This window comes from Lepidochelys kempii, chromosome 24 (genome assembly GCF_965140285.1).
Source record: "Lepidochelys kempii isolate rLepKem1 chromosome 24, rLepKem1.hap1, whole genome shotgun sequence".
NCBI classification, from domain to species: domain Eukaryota; kingdom Metazoa; phylum Chordata; order Testudines; family Cheloniidae; genus Lepidochelys; species Lepidochelys kempii.
This window is the reverse complement of record NC_136403.1, coordinates 1,594,771-1,620,429: the sequence shown is the minus strand read 5'-3', so window position 1 is coordinate 1,620,429 and position 25,659 is coordinate 1,594,771. Positions and strand designations below refer to the sequence as shown.

The 25,659-nt window shown below is 45.3% G+C and overlaps 2 protein-coding genes across 5 annotated transcripts in view; one reads left to right on the top strand and one right to left on the bottom strand.

Annotated features, from left to right (window-relative positions):
- UBAP2L (ubiquitin associated protein 2 like) overlaps nt 1–25,659 on the top strand; it is a 403,300-nt gene that overhangs the window by 65,462 nt on the left and 312,179 nt on the right. The window lies entirely within an intron of this gene.
- GATAD2B (GATA zinc finger domain containing 2B) overlaps nt 1–25,659 on the bottom strand; it is an 80,438-nt gene that overhangs the window by 19,268 nt on the left and 35,511 nt on the right. For all 4 annotated transcript variants that reach the window (XM_073322403.2, XM_073322407.2, XM_073322406.2 and 1 more), the window contains one exon: nt 8,170–8,499. In XM_073322403.2, coding sequence (XP_073178504.1) covers nt 8,170–8,499 — 330 coding nt within the window. The remainder of the gene's footprint in view (nt 1–8,169; nt 8,500–25,659) is intronic.

The following is a 25,659-nucleotide window of genomic DNA, read 5'->3' as shown; positions in this document are numbered from 1 at the left end:
CTTTGCCTGTTATGCAGACATATTGAAAAAGTCACTGTTACTCACGTGATGCTTGAGATAAAGGGGGAAGTGCTCAAAGTTTAAGACACATGTAAATACCCCAAACCTATATTCATACACAGCTGTTTGAAAAAGGCCATAAAGAAAAAGCTAGACAGAAATATTCCGCCCAGAGTCAATAGACCGAACAGCAGAAAGGAAGAGCAGCTACAGAGGCCTGTCGCTAGGAAATCAATGCTATAATCCAGTGGTAACCGAGCAGAGTTACATTCATTGTGACATCATTTGGAATAAGGTGGTTACAATAAAAGCCCTTCAGCGTCACCAATTTAATGTAATGGAGCTTGGGGAGGCTTGCAAAAACACCACGAAAGTCAAGATGCTAACCAGTGAAAGCACGCTTGGTGTAAGGCCCTCTATCACTGAGTGGCAGACTGACAACTCTCAGGACTTCAGTTTGAATCCACTGCCATGACTGAGGTGGGGCTGCAGATTAGTTTATCTGAAATTTAGCAGGTGAAACCCAGAAAACAGCATTAGGTTAAACCAAAATTAATTTCTAGGCCTGACTACTCTGCAGCCTTTGATTTCAGGCAGGACATTAGGCTCAAAGGGGCCTTTACACACCCATTACAAGACACAAATGCTTTAGAAGAGTCAGATCAGAATACTTTGATTCAGCCTCAGATTCCCAGGTGTCACCGGCAGCTTCATGCCGCTAGGACACACTCTGACAGCATTAGAACGGGACAATCAACCTCTCGCGGCACAACCGGAGGCTGCTGCTTGCACAGGCTCTGCTGTCAGACGATGGTTTTGGCCTTCGCAGCTCCCTGCTGCCATCATCTTCTGGCCGGCTCACCTTCTGGCCACCAGCGAGACTGGGAAAGCTTTGCTGTCTATTCCCATTTCTTATGTGTCTTCCAGCACTAAGGGCTGGTTTCAGACTGTGGGATGGTGCCTCGACCATGCCTAATCCTGACACAGCGCTACTGGATGTTTATCCCCCTACAGCACAAGCACAATGTCCAGTCGGGGAATCATAAGATGTGGTACTCAACTTAGATGAGAGAATCTCTGCTGGTGTATAACCATGGGAGAATAAAATGGCAAAAGGGCAAAGGTCAGGAGGAAACGAGGGTGTGTGTGTCAGACAATAGGGAGGAAGAGGGCATGAAAAGAAAAATATGCACCAGAGATTGTTCTCAGAGGCAAGTGGTACAATCCTCAGAAAAGAGGGATTCAGGCATTCAGGAAATGGAAGGGGCTCTGTGGAAGGAGGGGAACACAGCTCTCTCCTGACTCGTGTAAAAGAATTGGGGCACAACCCTCTAACCTTTTATCTCCAAATTACTGAAATGGACTGAGGGTCAGTCTCTCTTTTCCTTTGAGCCATTGCAGAGATACTGCAAGGGTTGCATTCTGGTCTCACCTCTGCACACCTCTGCAATTCCTGCCAACCCAAGTAAGGAGGCTAGCATTTGGAACACCTTGGTACGCATTAGCCAGTTCAGGCTGTGTCCGTGTGATCTGTTACCAAAAGCCAAGCTCATCGCTAGCTGTGACCGAGATAAAAGCCGACTTCAGAGTACTACGGAGATGGGCTCTTGCATCCGCTGCCGTCCTACTCATCAGAAATCTAGTGTGTTAAATTACAAACTAAAAGTTTTGATTGACAGCTCATGGATGGCTGTATATCTAGAAAAACTCCAACAGCCTGCTCCCTAAAAATCAAAAACAGAGCAATAAGCAATTTGCTGACACTGCAAGCACTGGGACATTACTCTGTAAGATCTTAAGAACTCTAAAATCATTATGGCAATCAATACCCTTTTTGTGGGTCATTACATCCTTGCAGCCTCATATGAGGACGACACCGTACAACAGATAGGATGCTCAAAAGAATAAAATCCCTAACCCTGTATAACGAGACAACGTGACTTAGGGCTTGTCTACATTACCCGCTGGATCGACAGGCAGCGATTGATCCACAGGGGGTCGATTTATTGCACCTAGACACGATAAATCGACCGCCAAGTGCTCCCCCGTTGACTCTGGTAGACCACAGGAGCGAGAGGCGCAGGCAGAGTCAACAGGGGACCGTTAGCTGTCGACTTACCACAGTGAAGACACCACAGTAAGTAGATCTAAGTACCTCGACTTTAGACTTTCTACATTAGATCGATATTTCCCACCCCACCCCCCCGTAGTGTAGACCAGGCCTTAATCACAGGACCAGAATCCTGGAGCTCTTGATCAGAATCCCAGCACTCGCTTTATGGCCTTAGGAAAATATTTCTTTGCCTCAGTTTCCCCGTCTGGAACAGAGGGGAAACTCCTACCTTGCGGGGGGTGAAAGACTAAGCACGATATCAAGGCCAAGTATTACCAGCTTGAGTAGTTACAGTACAACACAATACAAACTGGTACCACAGGCAGACGCAGGACTATGGGATCAATGCAGCTTGAAGGCTTCACAGAATAAGAGGCAGAATGCATTTATGACGATTTGGCTCCATGTTACTATGCGCTCAACCACCTCCTTTAGTTAATAATGAGGCTTTTGATGTTCAAAATCTTGCATACTGTGCACACACACTGCACAGAGATCTGGTCTGGCTTGTTTCAGCAATCTGCTGTGCCGTATGTTTTGAGCAGTACCCTCAGGTCTACTGCAGCTGGCCTATTTGTGACTCTCATCTACTGGTGGGATCTCTGGGGTGCACCTTGGAGCTAGGATTCCTTGTTTATGACGACTCAACTGACAATTTCAACTTGCCTTATTAGTTTGGCTTACCATCAGCCTTATTAGCACAATTACCGAATCGGGCCCAGAACATCCTAGAGGCATATGGTGGCTTTGATCTGTTCCAGGCAGATGAATCTATACCCAGGGTTTCACATTTAGCCAACTGAGGTAGCTGCTCTTTGACACATCTGAAGTCATCTCCAATGCAGCAGTTATGGGTGACCCATCTCTGTTTAAGTGTAGTGGAACTCTGCTACAAAGAGCCACCTGCTTCCAAACATACCTGTGGCCACATTATTGGGAAACTGGGAGTTAGGACTTGCCTCCACACGGAGCTACTAAAGCACCTGGCATTGGCCACTGTTGGAAGACAGGATACTGGGCTAGATGGACCTTTGGTCTGACCAAGTATGGCCATTCTTAGCTCCATGTGTGGATGCTCTTACTCTGGTATAAGAGTGCCTTGTTCCATTTAAGCATAATGCACTTTGAAATGGGAGATGTGAGCAAAGCAACTATGTCCATGCCTTTCAGCCAGCACCTGGCTCAAAAGCTCCCTCCCTCTCTCAGCACCAGGTTCCCAGTGTTTCTATTGCTGGCTGGTGCTTCCTTTCAGGCTGCCTTCTCTTGGTCTTTCTCCTGCTTTTTTACAAACACACATTGTGATAGCAGATTAAGCTAAAGCAGAACAAGGCATACTCATTCTGGAATGAGAATGTCCACACACACCATTAGAAGAATAGCTGTTGCACTTCAAATTTACACCTTACCTTAATCCAAATGAACTTTTAATGTAAATAAGCCCTTATCTGATCTATTTGTGATTGGGAGGCTTTTTTGCATGTGTAGGCTGTCTGAGGCTAAAAATAAGAGGCATCTCAACTCTCTCTTTACTGGTAAGTACCAATATCTAATAGCTAAACTAGCTCTCACCTTTCCCAGTATGGCCTGTCCTGGCTCTTGACCATCAGGGCTGATCTACACACAGATTTGCACCACTTTACCTAAACCAGTTACCGAAAGCCAATTTAGGTATTTTGATGCAAGTCTGTGAGAAGATGCTCTTATTTTAGAATGAAGGGGCTTAAGTCAGTAACAAATATCCCCACACAGACTTTGCACCACTATAAACAGATTTTAATTCACACCTTTTGTTATTTCAGTGAGAGTTCATATGTAGACTAGCCCTCAGACATCTCAGGTGGTCTGTGTTCAGGTGCAGAATGAACCTCTGTTAAAAAGACTGCTCAAAACATCCATTTGTCACAACAGATTGCTGCTTTCCTCATCATTCCTGTAGTCTTTTCATGGTAACTATATAGCTGTTTTGCTTGCTCCAGGAGGATTTAACTCCTCATATCTTTGGCCTCCACTTGCCACACAGGCACACTCCAACTGATTAAAAAGCACCATATTTTGGCTCCTTTGAGATTTTCCTAAATTCAGACAACTGATATGATTTCTTGCAATTATTTTGGACAAATATTCAGATGTGGCTGGTGCATTTTATTTGCATTCCATTGCCTTTGACATTGATTTTTGTCAGACGGGGGAAACGGGGCCATCTGTAAAGAATCGGTAAATATGTCAGGACTGTTATTTACTTTTGTCAAGGCAAGAGCAGAATTGCAACAAAGCCACTGGAAGAGAAGCAGCATTGGGCATGCAAGAGACAGGCAGAGGTGGAGGTAGATGAAGCAGGCCTTCCCAAGCCAGCCCTTGGTCTTTCCAACAGGACAGGGAAATTGAACAGCAGACATATTTCTATTGCTACAGAGAGTTTTTTCCTAAGTTATGCTTGAAATTTTTGGAATATTTTCTCCCCTCTTCTTTAGGGCTTGTTCTGTTTGATTCATCAGTATTTACTTTTGAAGCCAGTGTCTCTCTTTATGGTTATCTTCCACTCCAAGCTTGTCTGGGAAAATGCATCTCTGGTAGAAATTTAGAAACTTCTTAAAGACACAATGCCATCCCTACACATTGTGTGGTTATGTCTGGTTTGGTCCAATTCTAGCACTTCGCCAACTAATCTCAAATTCAACTTCCTCTCCCCCTCCCCACAGTGACAACTGAAAATTCAAAACAGGGACTCCGAAGGAGAGAACAATCCCCCAGCCATGCGAGGCCTCCACTCTGTCACAGACTGACCCACTGGTCCTTGCATGAGGAAGAGACAGGAATACACAAGTTAATAGCCCACGATAATGCATCATATAGAGCCGCTATTATTCCCAATACACTGTGCATCTATATTGAGCTTTAACACTAATCTTATAACCCTGGTAAGGCGGCTAAATATTGTGTCACATGGGCCACAAATAAAATGAGTTGCCCAAGGCTGCAGGGCAAATCGGTCACAGAGCTGGGATGAGAACTTCCCATTCCTGGTTCCCTGTCTATTGGGCCATGTGGTCTCTCCCCCAGATGAAACAGTATGAACCTTGAGTGACCTGACTAACTAATGGCAACTTCACAGATCAGAGTGGCTGTGGAACTTGCTTGTGCCACAGATCAGGCCAAGCCCAGGGTCTGCAAGGTTCACCCATTAGATCAGACAATTCTCCAACGAATTAGTGGGATTGCAACGACACTCCTGAACCAAACCCTCCAAGTAAGAGTTTAAACAAAGGGAGACCTCTTGCTCCATCAAAAGGTGTTTCTTGTACATGAAAATATTTCTGTAACAATAAGGGATGTAAAATATTATACAGTTAACTGGTAAGTATTAGTCTTACCATTAAGCCACCCTCACAGTTAACCCCCTGTGCATGAGTCTCAAATCAGTTCTCCTGCCCCGGGCTAGCCAATCCCAGCCCTGGCTGGCTCCAGAGGCTTCGCAGGGGGCAGCCAGCCGGGCAGGGGGAGCGTGTTTAGGCCATGGGGGCAGGCAGGGACTGCAGGCCCTTTTGGCGGGGGTAGGGAGGGGGAGATATAAAAGTAGTCCCCCACCTCCCCTTGTGCTAGTGGAAGGGGTTTGGCTGCAGAGGTGGACAGCCCGCTAGTCAGTGAAGGGAAGGGAAGCTGCAGCTGGGGTGGCATGGAGTGTCCGTGGAGGCCATATTGGGACAAACTAGGTACCTGGGGCCCTTCTCCCTTTAATTGGTTAACCAGTTAAACAATATAATTTTAAACATTAACTGTTTAAACGATATCTACATCCCTAATAACGATTACCAAGACTCTACAGTGATGGATACAATGTTTCCGCTTGTGCCCAAATGTGTTTCTTTGTGATAAAGGAAACAAAATCAACAGCAGAGGCAACCAAATAGATGGAACACACATGATGGGTTATTGCTAGCCAAAATGAAATAATCCAGGCAAATGTACATTAGAAAGACTTTCTGCCTCCTGCTATTGGTGTCTCAGGCCTACTCACCACCCATAACTCTTTGCAAGTCAGAATCTGATAGATAAGCGAATGTCTAAAAGCATTAACTTGTGTAGTACACGATACAGAAGCACCACCCACATACTGTAACAGCAAGGGGGGACCCAGAATACATGTAAAACCTCCCACCCCTGCACACCAGCTATCCTGAAGAACCAAGGAGTCCTCCTTAAATCCAGAGATTACTCTTCAGCTAAAAAACTAGCACAAAGATACTTGGAAAACAGTAACTAAGACAGACCGTTAGGGTTTTGCTGAATCACAACCCAGTTGCTTTTTAACTCGGAATGGGAAGAACAAAGCACTGGCCAGAAAGCATCCCATCACCAAACGAGACATCTTTATTGTTAAAAGAACCATTAGGAGGAATTTTTCCTGTCTGCTGTTATATGCAAAACAGTTCCATTAACGAAGCCACTCTGCTAGTCCATGAGTAAAGAACTATTCTGCCAAGCGGGAGGTTCAAATCTGGCTAGCCCATAAGGAAAGCTGCTAGCATAACAGGTTGCAGTTATTCTTGAGGTGGCAGGAATTTGGCTTTTAGGAGCCCTGCCTCCTTCAAAGAAGTTTCATTCCAAGTCACTAACAACCGGTTTCTGGATGCAAACCAAGCCCCTCCTGTATACCATACCAATTTTATTTTATTTTTAAACTACATGACTTCTACACCCAGCAGTAGATTGGTTAGACCAGCAAGCAGCAATCTGAGGACCAAAATGAGTTCACAGTTAAGTGTCAGAGAAAACAAAAAACCTGATAGTCCACTTAAAGAGTGTTAAAACTTCAACACCCTGGCTCCCCACAGGTCTGAGCACTGTACTCTTTAAAATAAGAATCTCCAATTCAGTTTTTTGACCACTCTTGTCACACAGTGGGTTAACTGAGCATCCAAACCATAACAGAAAATCAGACCCATTAACACTTCCCCCCACAACCCCCCAAGAAATAGAAGGGATATTTGCTGTATGGTGCTACTGCCTCTCTTAGCTCACAGGTTCACTCACATGTGGATATGTGATCTCAAACTTCCTTAATATTCATCACCAGCCCACCCTCAGGGGATGCCTGAAGGGAATTCAATAACTGGAGCTCAGCTGCAGCAAATCAAGTCAGCAGGCACTGAGCACGTGCACAGGAGGGAAGTACCTGCTGTAAGGGGTACCAACCCTCCCCCTGAAAATGGACGCAACCAGTCACTGATAGACCGCCTGTGAAAAGGTTATGGGCTTGTCTACACAACTGGCCGGATCGGCGGGCAGCGATCAATCCAGCGAGGGTCAATTTATCCCATTGACTCCGGTACTCCACCAGAACGAGGCCCACAAGTGGAGTCGATGGGAGAGCGTCAGCCGTTGACTTACCGCAGTGAAGACACCGCAGTAAGTAGATCTAAGAACAGCGACTTACATAGCTTCACATAGCTGAAGTGGTGTATCTTAGATCGACCCCACACGGTAGTGTTGACAAGACCTTAGACTCTGCTAAGAAAACAATTACCTTCTTACTCCTGGAGTCACCAGTTTCTCCAAGGTTAGAGTCAAGATTGATTATCCGTGCACTTATACCATACTTTACCTTCAGCTAAATAGAGGATTTTAGTTGTCACTTTTGTAGGCACTAAGAAAAGACTAAATGGGGTGGGATTGTTTTTTTAAATGCCCAGCCACCACGTTACTGCTGTAGTTTATATGAGATACACAAGTTTATCAGTAAAGGAACAAAATCCACTTGTGTGTTGAAGGGGGGTGGTTCGGACAGCAAAAATAATGGGTAGGCTTCTGACAGCGGGAGAACATGGTTACTGTTCCCAGAGAACCTCTGCAGGGAAGCACAGCAACTGCTCCTAGCTGAGCCTGACAGAGATATTGCACAAGCAGAGATTCAGATGCCATGGAAGATCCCCAGGCAGCCCCACGAAATGCTGCTCTAATTCCCATGACTGTGGACTTCCTATTTGGCTGAAAAGAAGGTCAACAAGAGTCTGTGCTGAGATGTAACTGACAAAAACGCCAGTTGTTCAGTGGCCTACCTTCTCCTTGCGCTCATATCTACCGGCTCATCATTAATGTTCTCCTTGCCCGGCCGCCCTGCAGTCCTGCCATCTGCATGGGGCCTCAGGCTCCCATTCAGCTTCTCTTCATAGACTTTAACACTGTCCTGCTTCACCGGGAGCTCGTGGGGCACCTCGAGGCCAGAAAGATCCTTCCTCTTCAGCAGCGCCAGCATCTTCAGGCGCTCCATGGCCTCATGCCCTTCCATTTTCAATCTCTTTGCCAGGACATCCTCCCGGTCGTCCGCTTGGTCCAAGCTCCGTTTTAAGAGGTTCAGGCGCAGTGCATCTTCAGTCATTCTGTCCATCCTGTAGAGAGAGATTGGCATAAAAGCAGGGTCAGTATCAGGGCAACAGGGAGGAAAAGCAGCAAATGCAGCCAACTAAGAGTCTCGTGTGGAATTAGGAGACTGGTGAGCTCTGACTACAGAGGCTCTCTTTGCAGGCTGATAACTTTGGAACACCTAAGCCCTGGTGCAATCGCTGGCATTCTTCCCCTTGCCTTATTGTGTCCTTCCTCCCCCAAATCCTAGTGCCAACCACTGGGTCCAGCCACTCTACTGGGCACTGGTGCCCCACTGATATGGCACACAGATGGCTGGCCTCCTTCTCAGGGTGGTTTTGTTCCCAGACTCTCACAACCTGGCGTGTTCCATGATTGGATTTTCCTTAAGTGCTGTGGGCTGGAATGCACCCAACAGAATACAGGGGGCGTGGAAGAGCTCCAGCACAGTGGGGTCCAAAAAACAGGGAATGGAGCTGTAAGGGGACAAGGCTGCTGGCTACTACACCTGAAGTCTTAGTCAAATGGGAATCAGTGGTATAATACATGAAACCCATTCAGACAGATTACACGGGAGGTTCAACCACTTCCTCCAATACGTACTTGGGCTTTCCCAAGAAGCCTCCTTTCAGTCTTCTTTGCAAAAATAGTGTATGTCTGGTAAAAACCAAGCCAGGACCCTTGTCTACACTAGGGAAGTGCCCTGTGGTAACTTGACCTGCTGGAATTGCATGCACCCAGGGTGCCCAGTCCAGGGTGCCCAGCACACCACATCCACTCCCAGCACCCCCTGCCAGTATTGCACTGTTACCTCCAGACTGCTGCACCACCCCCACAAAGCCCAACAGGTCCCTGGAGCAGGTGCGTACTGTCTATGGGCTGTTTGTTTACACCCGTTCATAGAGGCATCAAATGGTTCCAACCCATGTGGGGGTCTGTGCACAGGTCATGAGGGAGAGGGGTTGAGATGCATCCTGCTATGCACCCACAATCAATATACCATGGCAGAGACACAGAACAGCAGCCTTGTGCCAGGCCCACGGCTGTATTATCAGCACCATCACTTTCAGAAGTTTGACATTTTCATTTGTGCACACAAGTTTTAATAGGATCAGTTTCAGAGTAGCAGCCGTGTTAGTCTGTATTCGCAAAAAGAAAAGGAGGACTTGAGGCACCTTAGAGACTAACCAATTTATTTGAACATAAGCTTTCGTGAGCTACAGCTCACTTCATCCGATGCATCCGATGAAGTGAGCAGTAGCTCACGAAAGCTCATGCTCAAATAAATTGGTTAGCCTCTAAGGTGCCACAAGTCCTCCTTTTATTTTTGCGAATAGGGTTAGTGTTTCATCCCATTCTCATTTTGTAGCTGAACTAAGTTTCTTTCTCTTGTGCTTTCCCTTCAGAAGCCAACTGGGAGTGGTCTGGGCCAGCAGGGAAGTTGTCCCTCTTTGCTCCTCCATGTAGGTCACTGAGTTCCACTGCACTTCCTCGTAATATACTGGGCCACTTAAGGGTGTTCTTGTTGCCCAGGGGTAGGGCGGAGAACAGCAGGATGTCCGGTGTCTGCACTGAAGCACCATGGGAAGGGGTTGTGCTGGATGGGGGTGGGGCCTTTAGTCTTTGAAAAAAAGACACTCAAATCAAGCAAAAAGTATTTCAAGTCATCAGGTCAGAGACAGAGGAGCAAAGTTTTTTCTCTTTGAAGAATAAAGTCTTCTGTAAAGTGTCATTTTTCTGCAGTCAGCAGCTTTCAGTTAAGTTACCCTGTTAGTCTGTAAGGAATGTGATGCACTTACAGTGACAAAGCTGCATCTTACCAAAAAAGGTTAATACGAAACAAGACCCTTCCCACACACTCCCTTCACTTTTTTCTGCTCCAGACACTACCATGCACTGCAAATCAGAGTGGATAATTATTTAAATCAGTGTATTAAAATTTTAAATTACAGGTTTACTTTTCAAAACTTAACCTATTTAAAGTTTAAAAAGGACAACCTGTATTAAGGCCTAAACCTGCTATAATCTATTAGTATCATTTAAATTAAATACAAAGATATTAAGCAATACATGAAAGCTGTAAAGTTTCAAAAGAAATTCAACCCACCGATCTGGTGGAAGTCAGTGTCTAAGCACCCGGAACCGCAGGTTTCTGAAGTGCTAAACCAGCTTTTGGCAGCAGTAGCAGAGAGAATGATTTTCTTCTGCTATGTACACACCACAGCTTACATCGGTATCAGTTAGGTCGTTCAGGGAGCGAATCCGCCACTCCCCGGAGCGGCACAAATTACACCAACCTAAGCTCTGGCATGTACAGCATTATGTTGGCAGGAGCGCATCTCCCGCCAACACAGCTACTGCCATTTGTGGGGGCTGGAATAATGAAGTCAATGGGAGAGCTCTCTCCTGCCGGCTTCGAGCACCTGTGCCAGCAGCTGAGCCGCATCATCGATGCACCGCTGTCAGCTCTGTAGCGTAGCCACAGCCTTCGTTTCGGTTTATTCTCCTAGTGCAGTTCAATGAGCAGTTTGTTCAAAGTTAAGAAAACAAATGGAAGCTGAAAAAGCTTGTTTTTCTCTTTCAATCTATGAATAGAAGCTCAGTGTGAGAAGCTGAGATCTACTAGTTCCATAATCTTGAAGGACACGGTTACCAGAAAGAAAAGGAGTACTTGTGGCACCTTAGAGACTAACCAATTTATTTGAGCATGAGCTTTCGTGAGCTACAGCTCACTTCATTGGATGCATACTGTGGAAATGGCAGAAGACATTATATACACAGAGACCATGAAACAATACCTCCTCCCACCCCACTCTCCTGCTGGTCATAGCTTATCTAAAGTGATCATCAAGTTGGGCCATTTCCAGCACAAATCCAGGTTCTCTCACCCTCCACCCCCCCCCCCCCCCAAACTCACTCTCCTGCTGGTAATAGCCCATCCAAAGTGACCACTCTCTTTAAAATGTGTATGATAATCAAGGTGGGCCATTTCCAGCACAAATCCAGGTTCTCACCCCCCCATCCCCCTCCAAAAACCACACACACAAACTCACTCTCCTGCTGGTAATAGCTCATCCAAAGCGACCACTCTCCCTACAAACAATCGTTAACTACAGATTATACTACTTTTTTTTAAACGAAGCAGTTAGTTTTAAATGAAAAACTTTTTTTTTTTTAATCAAAACATGCTGATCAAGAAGTTCAAGTATGCAACATTTAAGGTAGTTTTATTTATTAAAAAAATAAAATACTGTCTTTGTGCATTTAAGAAATGCATCATTCACCACTTCCTTAATTTTTATGTTAGCATCTGAATCATGTAAGTTAAGCCATATAATTGCTTAAATAAATGCATTGAGATATATTGTATCCTCGTGTTAGCAAAAAGTAGCACCAAAGTTAATGTAAAGGCTGTACTTAGCTGCAAACATGTTTTAATGGTTACCAGCTAATGAGAACCAACCTGTTTTTAGGAAAAGAACTAAAATGTACAAATAAACAATTTTAAATCAGGGTTTCCTGTCTGATTCAAATCAAAGTGATTTAAACCCCTGATTTTAATCACCCATATACCCTGGTGCAAACGGGAATGGAGCATCAAGTTAGCTGTAATCTGTTATTCCTTAGGCCTGACAAAAAGCTCACTACACAAGCCAACAAAAATCCTTTTGGAAAGGAAGTCAGTCTACTGTGGTCACTCAGAGAAAGGTCAGTTTAACAGGATCTTCACCATTCAAAAAGTGGTTTGGAAGAAATACAAAGTTATGGAGGAGAATCAACTTTAACAAAATATATTAAAATATTCATGCATCCTCAAAATACCTCCTGTGTCTAAGTCTTGATGGCATAACGAAGACGCTGGCAATTTATTTCAATGGCCTTTCTACATCAACAATTGGGTAGCAGCATGAAAGACAACACAGCAGAATAAGACCACATAAGCACAAACTATCAAGGGGTTTAGCAAAATGTCACAAGCACAACAGTAAGCGTCAGTGGAAGCTGTCCCCCTGAATTTATACTTCTCCTCTGTACCCAATTGCACATGTTAGGACCAAAGAACCTGCGATTTGAAGTTCCTTGGCATTTGCCAGTTATGATCCCAATGATTTAAATGCAATCTATAATGCAGCACCAAGGGACCTGGGTAGGAATGCCAGACTAAAAGTTAACTACTCCCTACCAACAGAAATAACCCAGAAAGCTGATGCAAAAACTCCACAAATCTTCACTGGCCCTTGTCTACTCTACTATAGAAATCTAGTCACATAGCTCCCACACGTCACTTCTGGACTTCCCACTACCATGCGGATCACTACAGGCACAGTAAAACCACCACAACTGTGGCGTTCTGTACTGACGCACAGCCACACTCCCCAAATCTGCTGCGAAATGAGAATCCTTTGTGTCACATAGTATTTGAGGGAACAACAATTTTCCAGTACAGGAAGCCCTAAACAACAAAGATTCTGATTGAAATCTAGAAAATCTTGTTCCTTTGCACTGCAAGAGCTCAAAAACTCAGGGTTCTTCCCCAATCATCAAGATGAAAGGTTGCCAATGTCCCAAACACACAGCTCACCAAGGACCGAACTAAAGGATCCTGTGGCTTCTCAGTCTCATGGAAACTACGGTCCACTTTGAACAGCATCTGCTTATCACAAGGCAAATGCACCTAGCTCCACCATAAATGGGGACTGAGACACTCCTATTTGTGATTGAAGAAATGAACTTCAAACTATAGAACATCTGGTGAAGTGTCCTAAAATGATTGCATCCTGATATATGCCACCCACTTTGTGTCACCTGACGCAACTAGCTGGATTGCCAACCTAGACTTGGACATCTAACAGTGCTGTTTTTAAGCCATAGAAAAGGAACCTCTCTCTTCCCTATTTTCCCTTTTTAAAAATCAAACTAGTTTTTGTACTCTATGAGCCCTGAAACATGGCCAATATGCACCAAGCTCATATACATGAGCTCAACCTTAAAGGGGGGGAAGAGGTATGACTGTTTCTAAGTGTTGTTTTAAGTCACGCATGGGCTGAAGTTTTGAAAGCTAAATTTCTGCCAGGAATAAGTTTTGACTCTTTAAAACATCCCTCATAATTCCATGTCTTTAAAGTAGAACCCTAATACAAGCTGAACTAGGCTAGAGCAACAAGACAATGCTGTGATATGGGTGCAGAGGTATCAGCTGTGCCACAGAAGCCGTGTTCTGTTAAAGTGGTACAACCACTTTACACAGCAAGGAAAACATGGAAATCTGCACTGCAATAGAAAAAGTCCAGCCAGTCTACTAAGGCAGGTCTGATCTCGAACAGGTTCTCTTACTAAAGGTGAACACCAGCTAGAAGTCTTCCTAGTTTATAACTGGGCCTTGCTGTCAGAGCATTAATGTATACTGTAACCAGATACAGAAAGGCAAGCACAGACAAGCAAAGAACATGCTTTGGGAAAGGTGTGAAATGCAGATCCCTGATTTAACTTGGGGTCACTTCAGAGAGAGAAAACAATTATTTAAATCTAGGTGAGTCACATGACACCACATGCAGACACAAACTCATCGCACCTAGAGTCCCAGCACAGCTCCAGCTGCTTAGAGAATGCACAGCTGCAGTTAAGTCTGCATGAAAGGACGGGAGTCGAAAAGAGGAGGCTACAGCTGAATAAGAGGGCTATATACTTGGCAAAGGCTGGCACAGGATACAATGGTCATGAACAAAATTTCCTCCTAACTTTCTTCACACGCAGTATCACTGAATGGCAGTCCTCACTATTTGGTTTAGAATGTCTGAAGTTCCATACCAAACCTCACTAAGTACAGTACATCCCACCCAGGAGGAAAGGCATCTTGCAGATTTTCCTTCTGAACAGAAGGCCATTATCTTGCATATTAAATGTGCTCCAGTTTGATATATAAACAAGAAGCGCCACTGTAAAAAACAAACAGGAAAATAGATGCCACCTTAAGTGAGAAGCAATTTAATGCAATTTCACTGAATTATGTCTTGGTACTCAAAAGCCTTACACTGTTTCATGCACAAAGATCTTCCATGTTGCATGACCTGGCACCAAGACAAATGCAGCTATAATATTTGCTAGCAAGAAAAATAAAAAATACCAGAGTGCATAAAGGAGATTTAGGCCTCCTGAAGACACAATAGTCTTGTCCTAGACTGCAGAAGGGCAAGAAGCCCATCATTCACACTGACAGATTTTCACTCTGTTCCAGTACTTTTCCATGCTAGCTGCTTTTTCTTTTTTTTGGGGAAGGGATGCAATAATCTTTGTCTGCACCTGAAGTATCTCCATTGTCCACAGTGATTCTATGAGCATGACACAGAATAATGCTGTTGTATTTAACAACCAAGATCTACCTATTCTAGGATTGAACTTTCTGAAGTGTAAAAGCCTTTTAAACAAAAAATAAAGGTAAAGTTATTTGTTAAAGCTGCCAGACTTTAAACTCACCAGCAATGTTCCCTCTAATTTTTGACAGGCCGTGTGCACAAAAAAATTTTCTGTGCAAATTTTTGTGCTTTTGTGAAAATTTGTGTGCGCGGGGTTTAGGATCTGTGTGTGCGCGCATAGCTTAGAGGGAACAGTGCTCACCAGCTGTGTTTGTCTGGCATCTCAGAGGCCCCTGTTAGTTCAGACCACTGGATTGGAGAAGTAACCTCTTCCTACTAGTAACTGTTTTTCCAGAGTTGCGTCTGGCCATTCACAGAGATGGGATTCAGCATCTCTAGTGCTGAGCTGCAAAACTATTCAGAAAAGCTGTGTCCACAGAGAGCAGTAGCACTCTTGTGCTACGATATCACATCACAGCAGGAGCAGTTTGTTGGCTCCACTTACATAAGGGTGTGCACCTCCACCCACTTCCTAGATACCCTTCTTTTCTCCCTCTTCACCTTATCTGGTCAGTCTTATCTGCAAATATGAACTCAACTACCCTCTCTGTGCCGATGGTTCTACCTCTCTACTCCAAACAGAAATCTCAGCCTGTCTCTTTGACATCTCCTCATGGGTGTCTGGCCATCAGCTCAAGCTCAACATGGCTAAAACAGAGCTCTTTAATCTCTCCTCCCAAAGCTTGCCCCATTACCACATTTTTTGATCACAGTGGACACCACCACCAGTCTATTACTCAGGCTTGTAACTTGAGTGTCATCTTTGACTTGGACTTCTGTCTAGGGCCTCACATCCAGGTTGCATCTAAGTCTTGCAGATTCTTTCTGCATAACATTTTTAAGATGCAGCCACACAGCTGAAACTCATCTCACATCTCAATTACTGCAACATTCTTCTTTCTGGCCTTGAAAAATGCAATCTTGCCCCACTGATGTCCTTGCAGAACACTGTTGCAAAGATCATTTTCAAAGCCCATCACTTGGCCTATGTTACCCTCTCTTCACCGGCTCTACCTTCTATCAAAAGCTAATTACTTTCATTTTCAAGGCCCTTCATGACCTATCCCTACCGACTGCCTGGTCTAAGTAACAAAGGTTGACTCCAGTTGGCCCAGGACAAGCATCTGCATGTTTTCTCCCATTCTTCCCCTTGTGCCTGGGACAAGCTCCCTGTAAACTTTTGCCAAGTTAACTCATTATGCTCCTCAACTCCTTTGCTGTGAGGCCTACAAAGACATTGACAACTATTAGGCTGCTAGTCTGCTGAGACCACAGCCTACCATGCTGACCATAGGTGTTTCCTTATACTCCCTCGACAGTCAGCATCCATCTATTGTCACTTGTCACACTTAGACTGTAAGCTCTTTGGGGCAAGGACTGTCTTTCTTCTGTTTGTACAATGCTTGGCGCAGTGGGGTCCTGGGGTCTGAATGGAGCTCCGAGGTGCTATGATAATACACATAATAAACAGCAACTTCAGTTCCTTCTCCCACATCTGCAGAGTGCCAAAACACAAAACTCCAAGGAAGAGGCAATGGTGGGTGGCATAAATACAACAGTCACTAGTAACCATGGGTGGTGGGTATAATAGGCCAGGGGAGGCCACGGTCGCCGAACCCCCAATTGCAGGGTTTTGGGGGAGGAGAGAAATATTTGCTTTATTATGCTCCATGCAGTTTCCAGGGTGGCTGAGGCAGCGGTATGTGTTATTCAGTCTGCTGGGTTCATCAGTAATCTCCCTGAACTCCAGGGAGATCACTGGGGACTCCAGGAAGCCAAGTAGCAAATACACCTCCTTAGCCACCCTGGAACCTACATGGGGCATATCAAAAGCTTCTTTGCAATAGTGAGACACTTTCATCCTGGGCAGCTTGAAGTCTGGGAAGGGGAGGCATGGTACGGCTGGCCTGGGGCTCCTCCGGGTGGGTGGGGCAGGGGGGACCTTGGGGCACCTCCAGCCGAGGGAGGGGGGGGAGCCACGCGCTCAGGCCTCCCGCCAGCCTGGGACTCCTCTGGGTGGGGGAGGGGCGTGCAGCTTGTGGCTCCAGCCGTGCAGGGAGCAGAGGGTCATGGGGCTCTGGCTGCAGGGAGCTTGGGCCTGCAGCTGAGAGGGGGTACTTGGGCCTCCAGCCAGCCTGGGGCTCCTGCAGCCGAGGGCAGGCACCTGGGTCTCTGGGAGGGTCGCGAGACTACAAGGGAGGAACGGATGGGGCCCGGGGCTAGCATCCCCAAAAGGGGGCTCCACCCACCGCCCATGCTAGCAACCAACCTCCCTTCAAGGGCCTGTGTGAATACCCACTAATGGAAGATTAGCAAGCCGTGCCCACATCCGAGGACAGCAGGGGAAAGAGTTCGAGGCAAAAAAACCAAAAAACAAGAAAACCCCACAACACACTCTAGTATCACTAACAAAAACAGAATCAGAACAGGATGGCAAGTCCAATGAGTGGTGCTGAATGAGAGCATGAACTGGACTCCACGTTGCTGCTTTGTAAATCTTTACCAGGGGAGTCTGTCTTAAACAGGCCATAGAAGCTGCTGTGGGCTTAGCAGAATGTGTCTTAGCCCCCCTCCCCCCGAGCATTGGCTTCCTGGGTAAGTAGCAGCGTGTTCAACACATCTCTTGTTACAGGGGGAAAGAAAGTCTGCTTTTAATTGGTTCCCCCTACATCTCCCCTATAAACTGCAAACTGTTTGATCTTCAAAAGGGTTTAGTCTCTCCTAACACAAGGCTCTTTTAACCTGCAGTGACTACAAATGCAACTCCCCTGGATGAGCTTGAGGTCTGGGGAAGAAAACAGGGAGGGAGCTGCACCGTGACAAGTGAAAAATCAGAGAACCTCAGACATAAAACTAGGGTGAGCCCTTTTGACAATTTTATCTCCCTACCGCCAGGCAGCAAGCTCACGAACCCTCCTAGAAGAGCTAACAACTATTAGAACACTGCTTATTCGAAGATGCCTAAGCCAGGGGCTTGTAGGGTAGACAGCAGCACAGTGACGAGATTCAAGTCCAGGTAGGGGAGCCCCTCTCACAGGGGATAGGCATTCAACATTCTCCGTTTCATTTTCCCTTGAGGAGTGAGAGAATATAGGTTTCTCTCTGACCATGCTGTGATGAGCAGAGATAACTGCTACATGAACCCTGAAGGAAGCCACTGCTAACTCTGTGATTTCAAGTACAGTGGATATTCTAATACCCAAGGGATACTGGCCCATAACAGGGTTAACCCTTTAGTCTGCTTCTAACACAAACCATGTCCATTGCAAACTGGAGGGCAGAGTTTTCCTGAATTGTAATAGTACCAACTGGACCATTTATAAGCAAAATCAGCCTCCACAGTGACCAGCAGATTATTCTTCCTGCAGCCAGATGACATGTGTCTGTGTTGGAGTGAATACTTCCTTGTTGCTGGGACAGGAAGCCTGGAAGGAGCGGAAGACAAACCTGAAGCTCTCTGGACAGCTAGAAGTCTGTGTACCAGAGATACAGGGGCCATACCGGCTCCGCTTGGCTGATATTCCTTCGGACTCTGTGGAACAAGGGAATGGGAGGGAAGGTGTAAAGCAGATGACTGCTCTAGTCCTGCAGGAATGTGCCTGATTGTAATTTTCTCTCCCTGTGAGCCCTGAAGTACTGATGGCAGTTGGCATCCTGTCTGGACTCAAACAGGTCAATTAGTGCTTGTCCTGACCTGAAGAAAATGAGGATTTCACAGAGTAGTTTAGGAATTAATGCAGAAGTGTTAATGGACCACTTTACCTTGAACGGTCTCTTAGAATGTGTTTACTTATGTTAAATATTGGCTGTAACACTGAGTACCTTTCCCAGAGCGGAGGAAGAGCTCCACATAGCTCAAAGTTCGGCTCTCTCAGCACCAGGAGCTGGTCCTAGAAAAGCTACCACCTCACCCACCTTGTCTCCAGGATCCCTTGAATGCAATACAGGACCAGGATCCCTGGACACATCTTTTTATAGGAGCCATTTTAGAAGAGGTTGGTATCGCCCCTGAGGCTAGGTGCTCTGGTGATGCTGAACTGTGGGGGGCGGTCTCTGAAATCAAAAAGATGTACCTCTCTCTCCTAAGCAGCAGAGAGGGACTTGGAGAGTCTGGAGACCAGGCTGTGACTCTTGGTCTTGATCTCTTCCAGAGCACCGCCTGTTTTATCACATATACACGTGGAGCCAGGAGATCGCTACCACACCCCCTAGTGGACACGGCTTTTCTACACAGTCCCACAGCTCAGCACTAGAGGTGCTGAATCCCATTAATGGGAATGCACAGAGGCCCTTGACGAAGAAATAAGGATTTAGTTTTTGACAAGTTGGAGGCAGAAATTCAGCTGCCCTGGCACCCTGAAAATGAAATACCACCAGAAATAGGACACTTTGCTTTGAGCCATGAAAACTAAAAATGCTTCAATTCCAAAACCACCCTGGCTAATAATCAGCTGGGTGTTGACTATAATATCGTTTGCATAAAGTAGTCCGCTTGCTGAAGGAGAAAACCTTAAGTTACCCTACTACGGATAACATCCTGACTCTCCCTGCCACAACCCATCTGAGGGCCAAGAGACCTAAAACGCTGCCGATTCTTTACAAATCCCCTCTTTGCTAGAACAAGAAACCCAACCCACAATCGCCATGATCAGATATCGTAACATTTTAATCTTCTCGACAGCAGACGTTACTGGCTTGGTAAATCAACGTGCACTTTGAGCCAGATTCAATAAAAATTAAATCAGGCTTCAGACATTTTACTGACTGGAGCCCTTCAGTGTTGTTAATTCAGGTGCAAAAGCAAGCATGGGGAAGGAAGAGAAGAGGGTTGATGGGGGGGGGAGAACCTGCAGCTTTATTAGGATTTATATGAATTTCCAAAATAACCTCCCCTCTTCCTTAACTGCAGGAAAGAAGGCACCGTGGGAGTAGCTAAGTATTTTTTCATCTAACTTAGAAGGAAGAAACTATTAATACTCAAGTAAATCTGAAGGTCAGACAGTCATGAACTTGCAAAACGCTTCCCAGTTGTGTGTCAGACTAACCCAAGAAAAGTAAAAAGCAGCTAAAAAATAATAAAAAAACCACGCATCCGATGAAGTGGGTATTCACCCACGAAAGCTTATGCTCCAGTCTATAAGGTGCCACAGGACTCTTTGCCGCTTCTAAAAAATAGAAGCGCTTCTAATTTGACTCAGCTTTGAGAGCTGACACAGCATGCACAGATTCAGGTTTACCTTTATAGTAGCAAGCTGGAACTAAACACCAAACAAAAGCATAAATATTTTTACTCCTAACTTTACATCGATATAGACTAATCTATCAGAGGAAGTCATTTGAGTGTTTAGCAGTGAAAAAGTTGGCCAATAATAGGATTACTTTAAGATGGATAGATACATATACAAACACTCTGAATCCTATCATTCAAGTGCATTAAACAATATATTTCATTTCAGGGTCACACCTGAAAGCCAAGACATGATGGGCTTTACAACACATCTTCACCAGAAGATAATACAAACCAGATGATTCAGAATTTTCTCCTGCTACCTAACACAGCAATTCCCCTGTAAATTACTCCCAGCAATTCTCCACATCCAAGGAAGCGGATTCTCCATTTCACTTCCCTAAAGAAACTCACGGTGGAAAAAAACAAAACAAAACAAAAAAAAGAGAAACAAAATCCTCAAATGGTGGCGAAGTCCCCTAAGGGAAAACAAAAGAGCTATAAAACATGTTTTGTTTCAGACTTGATAGAGACTGTAATTATCTTCAAGTGTATCTCTGTAGGTGAGCAAGCTTTACTGACTGGATCACAAAAATGCTGGTGTCAGAGTTTAGAACCAACACTTAGGAGTTAACAGACCCCTAGGGAGAAGGAGTACAGATGAGAAGCAGAGAGGATACCCCCATTACACCCCCACCCCCACGCAGTTCTAGAGACAGTAAATACTTTGATATACAGGGGAAAACTTCCCTCATCAGTTGGAGCCTACTCCTCTCTCTTCCCAACTACCCAGTTCCTTCTCTTCTACTTCTTATCAGTCATCTTTCTTTTGGGGGGGTTGAAGCCCACTCTCTGGAGCAGCAAGGCAGCTTCTCGGCTGGACAGTATGTGACCTGTACCTGGGCATGCTGCTGCCGCACCAGGTTTCTTTTTCTCCAAAGACTACAGTACAAACTGTTTCTTTTTGCTCAGATCCCTGTAAGGCAAAGCTGGGGACAGAAAGACCCTCACCACCCTTGTTCTCCACCTACCGTCAGGTTTCAGAGTAGCAGCCGTGTTAGTCTGTACCCACAAAAAGAAAGGAGGACTTCTGGCACCTTAGAGATTAAATTTATTTGAGCATAAGCTTTCGTGAGCTACAGCTCACTTCATCGGATGCACCCAACCAAGGTGCAGAGACCAGAGATTCCCACTGCCCCCAGTTACTGCAGCTCCTGTCTCCAATACGGCAACATGCCCCAGCTCCCCAGACTGTCTCGTGTGCCAAACTCCGTGCTGCCAGGACCATCACGGACTCATTCCAACCCCTCCTCTTCTATTCCCCTGCCCCCACCCCACACCCTTTACCCCCACCTAGAATCAGCCTCCCCACTGAGCCCCTCCCAAGTTTCTCAGCAATGAGTGCAAGAGCCTTCTTCTGTGCATCTCCTGCCATCCTGAATGGTTTTGCAGCATCTCTGCCTTGACGACTCCCCAGCTCTTCAATTCCCATCTGCACCCATTCTCTCTTCCTTGATTGGGCCTCTTGGGATAAAAGCCCTGGAGCATGGCCACAGCAGGCTCAGGTCAGCTGACTCAGATTCATGGGACTTGGGTTGAGGGGCTAAAAATTGCTGTGTAGACATCTGAACTCAGACTGAAGCCTGACCTCTGGGACCCTCCCCCATTGCAGGGTCCCAGAGATTGGGCTCTAGCCCGAGTCTGAATATCTACACAGCAATTTTTCAGCCATGGAGCTCAAACCCCGTGAGCCCCATTGACCCGGGCAGCCACAGGTTTATCCCTGTGTAGGCACACCCTTAATTTCTCTCCCTGCCTTGGATACTATTTATCTCTAAATTAGTTCACTCTAATGCGCACTGGGGTACAGTGCATATAAGAAATGCTACATAAAGTGTTGCATTGTTCCGTATTTCAGTTCAAGAAAAACATGCAACAACAGTTACAAGATTTACAGATGAAGAAAGGGAAGGATGAGCAGTGCTAAAAACAAAGCTTGGAGTAAAGTGTGTGCGTTGTAGCTTGGTGCAGAAACAGCCAGGGAGCCAACCTGTTACTAGGCTCACATCATTTAGCTGAAGTTCAGGGCAGTCACTGGCAAGACAGAGCTCTCTCTCTAATTTGCTCCCTCACATGTCTCTCTAGCTTTGGGCTGTTTCACTTCTCAGGTACTAGAAATGCAGGTTTTCCATTCCCAGACACTGAAGAAACAACATGACCCAACTTCTCATTTCCATGGCATCCTTGTGCTGCATAGATTAAGCAAAGAAACAAGAAAGATTATTTGAAGAGCTACATATGCTTTGTTAATTTAGACAATCAAGGGGTGAATAGTGGACCAGAGCTACTAATGTGTCTTGGGACTGATTCTATGAGACGTGCACACATGCACCACCCATTACACAGTCCGCATGTGGGAAAGGGACAAGTGCTGTTCAGAGGTTGAACTGATGAGAAGCCTCAGAAACAGTTAGTAGATCAACAAAATCTCAGTTACAGCTGACGCTATTCAGTAAAGCTAAAACAGTGTGGCCATGCTACACAGTGTGTATTGAGACTGTTTTCCTCCAATGACAGCTTTTACATTCCTCCAATGGCTCCTTCGCTCCATGGCCCTCACTTGTAAGTGTCGCAAAACATTCTTCTGTGCTGGAGCAGTTACAACCTTCACCCAAAAAGCAGAACTTCCACCAGTCCAGGCTGATGGGTTACAACTCTTGGACTGACACTTAGCAATGCCAAAGCAAGTTTGTTAACATTGTTGCCCCTTGGTCAGGATATGCCATCCTACATGCCTAACACCACATAACTCACAAATACAAAGAGGACTCCTTTGAGAAAAACAGCAAGGCCTGTGATTAAACAGATTCTCCTAGTAAGGAGATGATAAAACTTTAACCATCACTCAACAACAAGGAAGAATGCCCCAGGCTGGGGTATCCAGGTGCAGAAACACAGTTGTAGCTAAGTTCTGTGCCCTCAGAGCTGACTCAGAGGGATGGAACGTGAGCAGCACTGCCTCCCCTGCAGAAACAAGGAAGATAGTTTGGAACCTGGTGCTAAGGCTACAACACCCAAGTGCCACAGAAGCAAAACAGATGTTTCCAGACTGAAACTTTACACATTTCTATTTCTACAAAGGCCTCCAGTCTACACACAAGCAGCAGCTACAGTAGCAATGACAGCAAGCAGGCAGCAGTAATGGTGGCTAACATATCCCGAAAGTTTAAGTCCTCCTTTTACCAGCCAGATCTTTGGCCTCAATTATACAGATGGATTATCGAGGACTAGACAAATTCTGTTGACCCATCCCCTACCTGAAGCAGGGCAAAAGGAACGATTTTGCTGGTATCTTCCCATACTGACTATGCCACGGGGAAAGCTTCTAAAAACGACGTTTTTGAAAAAAGGTCCAGATGACTAAGAAAAGCATCTCCCCAGTGAAGAAGCAGAACTTTTGTCAGAGATACTTCAGCTGCATTATCCTTCAATACCTGATCTGGTGCCACTCAAAAATATTTAATGCTTTTTTTGCACTTTTGATCTAGCAATCTTAAAGCATTTTACAGAGGTAGGCAAGCCTTATTCCTCTTATACAGATGGGAAAGCTGAGGTGTAGTGTGGTTAAGTGACCTAAACTTTGTCTAGTCCTCAATAATCCATCTATGTAATTGAGGCCAGAGATTTGAGCTTCTTGGGTCACAAATCGGTAACAGAAGAGAACCAAGGAGTCCCCACTGCCAGTCCTCTGCTATTAAGAACAAAGAAATTGTAGCGTGGATCAGATTTGAGACTTGCGTAGTCCAGTATCCTGTCTCCAACTCGGGTAGCGCCAGAGGCTTCAGAGGAAGGCAGAATAGCTCTGCAGTAGGCAGATATGGGACAATCTATTACTCTCCTATTAGTTAGAAAACCACCTCAGGATTTAAAGCAAAGGATTCATATCTCTCTTGCTAATTTTTTTTTTTAAATGAACTCTGAGTATTCTTGATATCCATATAAATGTCCAATTCCTTTTTGAGTCTGGTCAAGTTCTGGGACTTAATGCCTTCCTGTGGCAATGAGTTCCATAGTCTAATTATGCATTTTGTAGTTCCTTTTATCCATTTTTAATTTGCCATCTTTTATAACCTCATTGAATGTCCCCTTGTTTGTATGTTTTGATAACTTAGGAAACGAAAAAAAGTTCACACTTTTATACACTTGTATCCCATCATCTTCTTAATATTATCATTAAAACTACACTCTCCCACACTTGCCATTAAACCAGAAGAGTCTTTCCTCTGTGGTGCTTTGACCACCACTCTCCTCCTTATAAAAGGAAGTCCGTTGACTTCAGGACTGCCCTTCAATCCCACTGAGACAGAAAGTTTGTCTGGTTCTCACATGTGGAAAGCTATCACCTTCCGCAGGGTTTCGTTCTACACGATGTCCCAGGAATCACCTTTTGAAGGATGCTATCATTACCCCACATTCAACAAGAACCCTGGCTGTATACCAACCATAGATTAAATTAACAACCTGTGTCAGATAAATTAAAGGCTGTTCCTACCTTGCAGGACCTTCTTGATATGACAGATGAGGGTTATCACTGAGAACAGCAATGCCATCATGACACAGGATGCCTCTGCTAAGTATACATGGGTGAGATTCCCTTTATGCTGAATCAGATACTGGATGGCCTAACAGCTTGGAAAGCTGAGGGACATGGGAGGGCAAAGCAAGTTTGCTAACAAGAGTCTGCTATGTGTCTAGATACTGCAGATAATCTGGCTTTCTAGTTAAAGCAAGGGATTGGGAACCTGGACTCTAGTCACAGGTCTGCCAGCAACTCACTGTGTGCCTTGGGGAAAGTCACGAGTCCTGTGACAATTTCCAAGTATAAAACGGTAAAAGGGTAAGGCACGTATTAGTAAGTTATTCTTTAACATATGTACATGATTCTTCCTGCACATCTCGAAGATCAGCCTTTCCTCTCCATCCTGTGAGAGCTCTCATCCCAGATCTCAGTCACATCTTGACTACTTCAGCACCCTCTTCTCTCACCTTGACAAATCCATTCTTGCCCCCATTCAAAATACTGCTGGAAATATTTTCTTGTCCCCTCACTTTGACAACTGTCACCCACTCTGTGTCACTCCACTGCCTCTCCCTACTCAACTGCACCAAACAACTTCTCTTAACTTTCAAGGTCCTTCACAGCCAATCGCCATAGAATCGACTCCTGCCCTCCACTCTGCCAACAATGCCAGACCATATTGCCCAGTTCTTAAACTTTAAACAAGCACCTTTGTGCTTTCTCCCATGCTGCCCCTCAAGCATAAACCGTCACAAGGTTACCTCACTGCCCTCAAACTCTCCTTTGCCACAATGCCTACAGCGGAATTGGTAATGGTTAGGCAGCAAGCGTGCCATGGCCGCTGCCCATCCTGCTGACCGGTACTTTCTCCCCGTTACCTTCATCTCCAACCATACAAAGACCGTAAGCTCCCTGAGGCAGGAGCCACCTTTTTGTTCCATTTTTGTACACCACCTAGCACAATGGG